Source organism: Coregonus clupeaformis, unplaced genomic scaffold (assembly GCF_020615455.1).
Source record: "Coregonus clupeaformis isolate EN_2021a unplaced genomic scaffold, ASM2061545v1 scaf1786, whole genome shotgun sequence".
Lineage (NCBI taxonomy): Eukaryota > Metazoa > Chordata > Actinopteri > Salmoniformes > Salmonidae > Coregonus > Coregonus clupeaformis.
Genome location: NW_025535240.1, coordinates 1 through 9,889, shown reverse-complemented (window position 1 = coordinate 9,889; position 9,889 = coordinate 1). Strand labels below are relative to the sequence as shown.

Sequence of the window (9,889 nt, the reverse complement as noted above, 5' to 3'; positions counted from 1 at the left end):
ATAGGGGACATGGATATGAATATGAACATGGGGGTGGTAGGGGTCAGGGGTGACATGGCTAATGTTGGGGTCATAAGTCATAAGGTCAGGAGTGAGTTAGGGGTCAGAGGTCAGGGGGTGAGGTCGGGGGTACAGGTGAGCATGCGGACAACATCCAATCAGAACTCTTCTAAGACCTGCAGCGTACGACAGGGAACCAAAATCAATATGGCCGCCACCGCCGCGACGCTGGACATGAACATGATGGACCTGGGCTGGTCTGACGACGACAGTGACTAGGAGAACACACAAACACTATTTTGTTTCTGTTATGTCATTTTCTTTTTTAATTGAAGCCAAACGTATACACGCCCCTGTGTGTGAGGACTGTAGGGGATAATAGTGAAGAATTATGAGCAGTGTGGATTTCCTCCTGCTAACTGTCATGTTGTTCTGGGCCCGGTTTCCCAAAAGCATCCTAAGGCTAAGTTCATCCATAAAGTTCTAACAATGAACTTAGCCTTAGGATGCTTTTGGGAAACCGGGCCCTAGTCTATTGAAGCTTTTAAAGTGACATGTAACTGATGTGCCATATTAACAAGTGTTACATAGACCATAGAGCACTTGAACACCACTCCTTTTTAGATGCTAGGACTAGGTAAAGGGTACCATCCAATGTTTTCTGCTTTTAGATTTGTACACTTGTTAGACGATACAGTTGATTTGTTCAAAATAATAAGCTTTGAAGTAATGGGTTCTTACTGTGATCAAATGTGTGAAACTATTTTGCAGCTTGTACTGTATTGTTTTTCAATAAATTCAGAAAAATACAGATATATTCATACTAATTCATATGAAAAAACTTAATATAGCTTTATACATTTTCATATAGCTTTCAGGTGCTAAAACAGTACTATACAAATTCCTTTTATATTTCAATAGCAGCATGAAACCTGGCTTGAGGGATATGTAGTAAAACATGCGTATTTTACATAAAATAACTTTTCTCACACTTAGCAACATAATGCAGAAAATACACACCCTACGAATAACTAAAGAAAAAACTACCTTGCCTCTTTCCAACCTCAAAAAAGCCCTTTTTAACCAACAGTCTTGTAGAGCATCAGGCCCCTCATCCTTCTCCACCTTCACCTCATTTCTCTCACAAGCAGAGTTCCTACCCTGACAGCTCACACACTGAGCAGCAGTGCCACCCCAGCCAGTACCCACTTGGCTGGTCTCTCTCTGGTCTTGAGGCTGAAGGTCCAGACATAAGTGGTTCCTCTCAGCTTGGTCTTGTACAGGGGACACTCATAGATGTTACGCGTCTCCTGTCTGTCGTTAGGTACGGCTCGGACTGAGATGACTGGCATGGAGGGGGTTTAACTCCTTCAGACGAGCCTCAGTGATCACCCCACCCTGAGTGTCCCATCTTGCACCTATGGGACAAAGAGGGAAAAATGAAGATAAATGAACTAGGATGTATGTGTTCATGAGAAGGAGAAGAGTGTATACCTTCCATGTACAGTCCGTATACGTATGCTCCCTCTCTGGCAGGCTGGTTGAACTCTTCCTTAAATTTCTTAGTCACATCCACAGTCAGGTTCATCTTATCTAACGGCCACTCATTCTTACGAGCCAGAGACTGCATCACCGCTGGAGGGAGAGAGGGTAGTTGAGCAAATAATTCCACTGAACAGAGAATACCAAGAGGCAACTGACAGTTACAACATAAGTTGGTTGGGTATGTTGTTTGTAAGTGTGTAGGGGGATGTGCGTGTATGTTACCTGTTAAGAAGGACTGTGGGTTAAAGAGTCCAGACAGCCAGACGACGGTGGGCAGAGCCAGGTCCTGTGTCCAGCTGTCCAGCTCTCTACAGCGCAGCAACACGTCATTATACCTGGTAAACACACACACACACATAGCAACACATCATCTTAAGTACACGTTGGGACAGTGGGAGAGTACACACAGTGACTCACCACTGGGCCAGGCTGTAAGTGGAGGGGTAGGCCAGTTTGGTCCAGGTGTCTGGGACGTTATCAAAGAACAGAGCTGACTGGATCTGCTCCATCTCTGAGGAGATAGCCAGCTCACCCTGGAAGGAGAAAAAAACATCACTGTTATGAGAGACAACTACCAATTCACCCTTATGTCATCTATCAGTCCTAGTCTAATTTCCCAGCTGACCCCTAGCCCCTAACCCACCTTCAGCCCCAGGTCCAGCTCCTTGAGTGAGCGTCGTATCTCGTAGATGAGCGTGTTCATACGTTCACACTCCTGGAAGCAGACCAGGATGTATGGTGATCTCTCAGCAGTCTTAGACGTGATGTCTGACATGTTGTACTCTTCTGGAAGCTTCTCCAACACCTCGTCTAGGATGGTCTTCACCTGCAGGGAGGATGAGGGATGAGTGTGTGTGGGTCCGCTGTATGTGTGTGTCTGCTATGAGTGTGTCTGTTATGAATATGCCTGGTGTGTGTGTGTGTGTGTGTCTCTCACACACACCTTCTCCTCTACGGTCTGTGAAGCCCCCTCTCCCATCACAGAATCAGGTGACTGCAGCTCCAGCAGTGTGTGGAAGAGGTTATCAGAGGTCACCGTCAGAAACTCTATCTCTGCGTTGGGGTGTAGTCCATAATGCACCGGGCTCTCGTGGGGCAGCATCTCATCTACGTAACCATGGTAACCCTGGTAGTCCAGGTTGGAGGGAACCACAAAGCCCGGAGCCAGAGCCAACTTCCTGTCAAACTGGTGGGAAACAGGATGGAAAGGGTGTAGGTTTATTTTTAACACTATCATCACAATCGTAACACACACACACACCTGGTTGGGCTGCATATATTCCTCCAGGTAGGTTCTACAGAGTCTTCTGTCCCAGTCGTCTGTGATGTGACCTCCATACACGATCTCTCCAAACAGATAGCGCAAGTCCTCCCACGGCACCTAAACATGCGCAAGCACACACACGCACACACAAAATACATGAACAATGACTCATCATCATCATCAATATAAACATCATCAATCATCAATACAGTCATGATCATCACCATCCTGATCACTATAACACGGTAAACAGTGACTTGTGAGTTGGCCTCCAGGTAGTTGTAGAGCACATTGACAGAGATGGTGAGGTCTCCAGTGTTAAAGGGGTATTTCCTGTTCCAACCCTGAGGACCGAACGTACGCCTCTCAGCCACACAGGCATGAAAATAACACAGAGTGAACAGGATGGTCTCAAACTCCTGCTCTCTACTGCACTGATCCAATATGTCCTACAGAGAGATAGACAGAGAGAGAGAGAGAGAGAGAGAGAGAGCGAGGGTGGTTGTGGAAGGAGTTTGTGAAATATTGATAATATACAGTTGAAGTCGGAAGTTTACATACACTTAGGTTGGAGACATTAAAACTAGTTTTTCAACCACTCCCATTTCCTTTTAACAAACTATACTTTTGGCAAGTCGGTTAGGACTTCTAATATGTGCATGACACAAGTAATTTTTCCAACAATTGTTTACAGACAGATTATTTCACTTATAATTCACTATATCACAATTCCAGTGGGTCAGAAGTTTACATATACTAAGTTGACTGTGCCTTTAAACAGCTTGGAAAATTCCAGAAAATGATGTCATGGCTTTAGAAGCTTCTGATAGGCTAATTGACATCATTTGAGTCAATTGGAGGTGTACCTGTTGATGTATTTCAAGGCCTACCTTCAAACTCAGTGCCTCTTTGCTTGACATCGTGGGAAAATCAAAGGAAATCAGCCAAGACCTCAGAATAAAAATTATAGACCTCCACAAGTCTGGTTCATCCTTGGGAGCAATTTCCAAATGCCTAAAGGTGCCACGTTCATCTGTACAAACAATAGTACGCAAGTATAAACACCATGGGACCACGCAGCTGTCATACCGCTCAGGAAGAAGACGCGTTTTGTCTCCTAGAGATGAATGTACTTTGGTGCGAAAAGTGCAAATCAATCCCAGAACAACAGCAAAGGACCTTGTGAAGATGCTGGAGGAAACAGGTACAAAAGTATCTATATCCACAGTAAAACGAGTCCTATATCGACATAACCTTAAAGTCCGCGCAGCAAGGAAGAAACCACTGCTCCAAAACCGCCATAAAAAACCCAGACTATGGTTTGCAACTGCACATGGGGACAAAGATTGTACTTTTTGAGAAATGTCCTCTGGTCTGATGAAACAAAAATAGAACTGTTTGGCCATAATGACCATCGTTATGTTTGGAGGAAAAAGGGGGACCTTGCAAGCCGAAGAACACCATCCCAACCGTGAAGCACGGAGGTGGCAGCATCATGCTGTGGGGGTGCTTTGCTGCAAGAGAGACTGGTGCACTTCACAAAATAGATGGCATCATGATGAAGGAAAATTATGTGGATATATTGAAGCAACATCTCAAGACATCAGTCAGGAAGTTAAAGTTTGGTCACAAATGAGTCTTCCAAATGGACAATGACCCCAAGCGTACTTACAAAGTTGTGGCAAAATGGCTTAAGGACAACAAAGTCAAGGTATTGGAGTGGCCATCACAAAGCCCTGACATCAATCCTATAGAAAATGGGTGGGCAGAACTGAAAAAGCATGTGCGAGCAAGGAGGCCTACAAACCTGACTCAGTTACACCAGCTCTGTCAGGAGGAATGGGCCAAAATTCACCCAACTTATTGTGGGAAGCATGTGGAAGGCTACCCGAAATGTTTGACCCAAATTAAACAATTTAAAGGCAATGCTACCAAATACTAATTGAGTGTATGTAAACTTCTGACCCACTGGGAATGTGATGAAAGAAATAAAAGCTGAAATAAATCATTCTCTCTACAATTATTCTGACATTCTTAAAATAAAGTGGTGATCCTAACTGACCTAAAACAGGGAATTCTTACTAGGATTAAATGTCAGGAATTGTGAAAAACTTAGTTTAAATGTATTTGGCTAAGGTGTATGTAAACTTCCGACTTCAACTGTATTAGGACAGCAGTTAGGGATGGGGAGGTACTTGAATATTCAAACCGAGCTTAGGCTAGAATTGGATCAACTGTTCGATTCTTAAGACATTCTTGCACACAAGGATATACCATGATATATATATACACAGTTCCATTCAAAAGTTTGGACACACCTACTCATTCCAGGGTTTTTCTTTATTTTTACTATTTTCTACATTGTAGAATAATAGTGAAGACATCAAAACTATGAAATAACACATATGTAATCATGTAGTAACCAAAAAAGTGTTATAAAATATATTTTGATTTGTTTATTTGAGATTCTTCAAAGAAACCACCCTTTGCCTTGACAGCTTTGCACACTCTTGGCATTCTCTCAATCAGCTTCATGGGGTAGTCATCTGGAATGCATTTCAATTAACAGCTGTGCCTTCTTAAAAGTTAATTTGTGGAATTTCTTCCCTTCTTAATGTGTTTGAGCCAATCAGTTGTGTTGTGACAAGGTAGGGGTGGTATACAGAAGATAGCCCTATTTGATAAAAGACCAAGTCCATATTATGGCAAGAACAGCTCAAATAATCAAAGAGAAATGACAGTCCATCATTACTTTAAGACATGAAGGTCAGTCAATACGGAAAACTTCAACAACTTTGAAAGTTTCTTCAAGTGCAGTCGCAAAAACCATCAAGTGCTATGATGAAACTGGCTCTCATGAGGACTGCCACAGGAATGGAAGACCCAGAGTTACCTCTGCTGCAGGGATAAGTTAAATAGAGTTACCAGCCTCAGAAATTGCAGACCAAATAAATGCTTCACAGAGTTCAAGAAGACACATCTCAACATCAACTGTTCAGAGGAGACTGTGTGAATCAGGCCTTCGTGGTCGATTTGCTGCAAAGAAACCACTACTAAAGGACACCAATAATTAGAAGAGACTTGCTTGGGCAAAGAAACACGAGCAGTGGACATTAGACCGATGGAAATTTGTCCTTTGGTCTGGAGTCCAAATTGGAGATGTATGGTTCCAACTGCCGTGTCTTTGTGAGACGTGGTGTGGGTGAACGGATGATCTCCGCATGTGTATTTCCCACCGTAAAGCATGTAGGAGGAGGTGTTATGGTGTGGGGGTGCTTTGCTGGTGACACTGTCTGTGATTTATTTAGAATTCAAGGCACACTTAACCAGCATGGCTACCGCAACATTCTGCAGCGATACACCATCCCATCTGGTTTGGGCTTAGTGGAACTATAATTTGTTTTTCAACAGGACAATGAACCAACACACCTCCAGCCTGTGGAAGGACTATTTTACCACGAATGAGAGTGCTGCATCAGATGACCTTGCCTCCACAATCCCCCGACCTCAACCCAATTGAGATGGTTTGGGATGAGTCGGACCACAGAGTGAAGGAAAAGCAGCCAACAGGTGCTCAGCATATGTGGGAACTCCTTCAAGACTGTTGGAAAAGCATTCTAGGTGAAGCCAGTAGTGTGCAAAGCTGTCATCAAGGCAACTGATTTTTTAATGTTTTAATTTCACCTTTATTTAACCAGGTAAGCCAGTTGAGAACAAGTTCTCATTTACAACTGCCACCTGGCCAAGATAAAACAAAGCAGTGCAATAAAAACAACAACACAGAGTTACATATGGGGTAAAACAAAACATAAAGTCAAAAATACTACAGAAAATATATACAGTGTGTGCAAATGTAGAAAGTTATGGAGGTAAGGCAATAAATAGGCCATAGTGCAAAATAATTACAATTAGTATTAACACTGGAATGATAGATGTACAAGAGATAATGTGCAAATAGAGATACTGGGGTGTAAATTAGCAAAATAAATAACAATATGGGGATGAGGTAGTTGGGTGGGCTAATTTCAGAAGGGCTGTGTACAGGTGCAGTGATCAGTAAGGTGGTCTGACAAATGATGCTTAAAGTTAGATAAGTTAGATAAGTCTCCAGCTTCAGAGATTAGGATAAGCTAAGATAAGGAGGGGATTTGCCTAGAAGTGATTTATAGATGGCCTGGAGCCAGTGGGTTTGCCAACGAATATGTAGTGTGGACCAGCCAACAAGAGCATACAGGTCGCAGTGGTGGGTAGTATATGGGGCTTTGGGTGGGTGAAGAGCATGCATTTCATTTTACTTGTGTTTAAGAGCAGTTGGAGGCTACGGAAGTTGTGTTGTATGGCATTGAAGCTCGTTTGGAGGTTTGTTAACACAGTGTCCAATGAAGGGCCAGATGTATACAAAATGGTGTCGTCTGCCTAGAGGTGGATCTGAGAATCACCAGCAGCAAGAGCGGTGTTTGAAGAATCTCAAATATAAAATATATTTTTATGTGTTTAATACTTTTTTGGTTACTACATGATTCCATATGTGTTATTTCATAGTTTTGATGTCTTCACTATTATTCTACAATGTAGAAAAACCCTTGAATGAGTAGGTGTGTCCAAACCTTTAACTGGTACGGTATATCTTTTTTTATAACTTTGGAGTGTAGTTTTAGACGTTTTTATTTGAGCTACTGCTGGTTCTTATGTTGCGTTTTACACGAAAAGGCTATTTAGCCTACTTCTATAACGCATTTTAAGCTAGTCCTTCAGTCAGTCCTGACATAGAAGTAGGCCTGTATGCTCTCCACTTCAAATAGCGATTATAGGCGAGCACCTATTTGTCCCTAGGCTAAATGCTCATTATCGGAGTAGATTGCTAAAGTGAAATGACTAACGCACCCTTTAGGGGGAAGAAGAGTCTGGTGGTGAACGAGATAAGCGCGCACCTGACAGAGGTGCCAATTTAATTTGACAGACCATTGAGATCCATGCAAAACACTCGCAGATACATGTTATTCATCCATTGAGGCCAGAAATATAACGCTGTAGCGTAGCAGTCACTCAAAGATTATTTCGTTTTCAACGTATTGAGCTAGGCTATAGCAAATATGAGGCAAATTCTATCATGGCGAAAATCTGACTTTATTTATTTGTTTATTTATTTATTTTTGCCAACATCAAACTTAATCTTTCACAAAATCGCCTCTATGACATGCTTCTTTATTACGACGGGGACACACAATTTCAGAACGCTCGATTTCAGAACCTTGGACAATTCCGATGTTCACAACCATAACAGCCTTGAACTCAAAGCACCTGGACAACCCGTCTTTACCTTTCAATTAACGAAGAAAATATTGAATTATCTTTACAATTTTTCACATATCAACTTGAAATCAGTGAGTAATATTTTTGTTTTGCTTTGAAATGTTATATTGCTCATGTTTATGAACACATAACCCTAATGTCTATGCTTAATACTCTTTGATTTAGATTATGTCCCACATGGAACCCTATTTCCTATATATTGCACTACTTTGACCAGACTCCTATAGGCCTTGGTAAAAAGCAGTGCACTATATAGGGAATAGGTTGCCATCTGGGAGACACCCATAGCTGAGCTAGATAGGCCTACTGAACTGATGCCATGCATTTCATTTTGCTAATATTGAAGCATTTTGTTTTCCACAGGCACTATAGACCAATGTCTATCTCACTCCGCGAGAAGGCAGTCCACTTCAAAGATGGGCCGGACACGGTGGGCCACTTCTTTGAAGTCCAGACCCGTAAGAGCGGCAAAGACAAGACCCTGAAGCGGTACTCGCCATGGAGGCGGATTGTGACGAAGAAGGGCTCCAAGAAGATGCAGGCCCACGAGAACACCAACCAAAACAACATCGCCCATCTGAGTAACGAGAACCTGGAGAAGTCTCAGTCCTCCTCCAACTTGTCCACCCTCACCCTGGAGAAGTCTCAATCCTGTGACAAGCTGTCCACCCAGTACCAGAGCACTCCAGCCATCGCCAACAGCTCCAACAACGCCGCCTCGTCGGTCGAGAAGGCCCCCTTGACCAACTCCAACACGGCCCCCGACACGCTCCAGACGGTGATCGTCCAGGACCTCGACACGCCCAAGAGGCCGGTGATGGTCCACGCTACAACCGGCGAGCTGCTGCGCTGCCTGGGTGAGATCCTGTGCCGGCGCTGCTACCTGATCCAGGACATGTCTTCCATGGGCCCGGAGCTGTGGCTGCGGGTGGTTGACCGTTATCTGCTGGACAACTGCTATCAGAACCAGAGCTGCATCAACCCGGCCATGGTGGTCTTCCTCTACATGCTGTGCCGCGAGGCGGTCTCCTCCGAGGTGGCCACCTTGCATGAGCTGCATGCCGTGCTGCTTACTTGCCTCTACACGACCTGCTCCTACATGGGCAACGAGATCTCCTACCCCCTGAGACCCTTCCTGGTGGAGACCTGCAGGCAGACCTTCTGGATCCGCTGCATGTCCATCACCAAGCTGATGAGTGGTAAGATGCTCCAGATGAACACAGACCCTAACTTCTTCTCCCAGATGTTTGCTGACCTGAAGAACGAGAGCCAGAAGGAGGAGAAGAAGAGCCGCCTGCTCAGCGGTGTGTACAGCACTCAGTGAGGGACCTAGGGTAGAGGGGCCAGGGGAGGGGAGGGGCCTACTATAGCCTGACATTTCAAAAAGGGAGGGAGGAGGATTGGTTCAGGGAATGGGTAGAGGGTGAGCTTTGATGGGAAAATATGATTTATAGATTTTAAGGGTTAATATGAGGGTTAATTTGGCTTGAAAGAGAACACAAATCAGTAGATATGAATGTGTAGAGGACTGAGGCTGTAGCTTACTATCTACTGTACCATCTGACTGTCTGACGTGTGCACTGCCTACCACGGGAGGATTGGAGGCACACGAGTGACTGTGCTAGTGCTCACATCACACAGGCTGCAGCCTACCAGCCTACTGTTCTGACTGTGTGAGATGTGCACTTTCTACCACGGGAGGGAAGGAGGCACCCTTGTGTGCGTGGGCTAGTGCTCAGATCATGGTTGAACAGACAAGCTGCAACC

The 9,889-nt window shown here is 44.1% G+C and overlaps 1 protein-coding gene and 1 pseudogene across 1 annotated transcript; one reads left to right on the top strand and one right to left on the bottom strand.

Moving 5' to 3' along the window:
* Positions 1-837: 837 nt before the first annotated feature.
* LOC121566197 lies at positions 838-8,447 on the bottom strand (annotated as a pseudogene).
* On the top strand, positions 7,382-9,490 carry LOC123487547 (cyclin-dependent kinase 5 activator 1-like). Its single transcript, XM_045218761.1, has 2 exons — positions 7,382-8,193; positions 8,486-9,490. The coding sequence occupies exon 2, from the start codon at positions 8,499-8,501 to the stop codon at positions 9,444-9,446; it is 948 nt and encodes a 315-aa protein (XP_045074696.1). The 5' UTR covers positions 7,382-8,193; positions 8,486-8,498; the 3' UTR covers positions 9,447-9,490.
* The last annotated feature ends 399 nt before the right edge of the window (positions 9,491-9,889 follow it).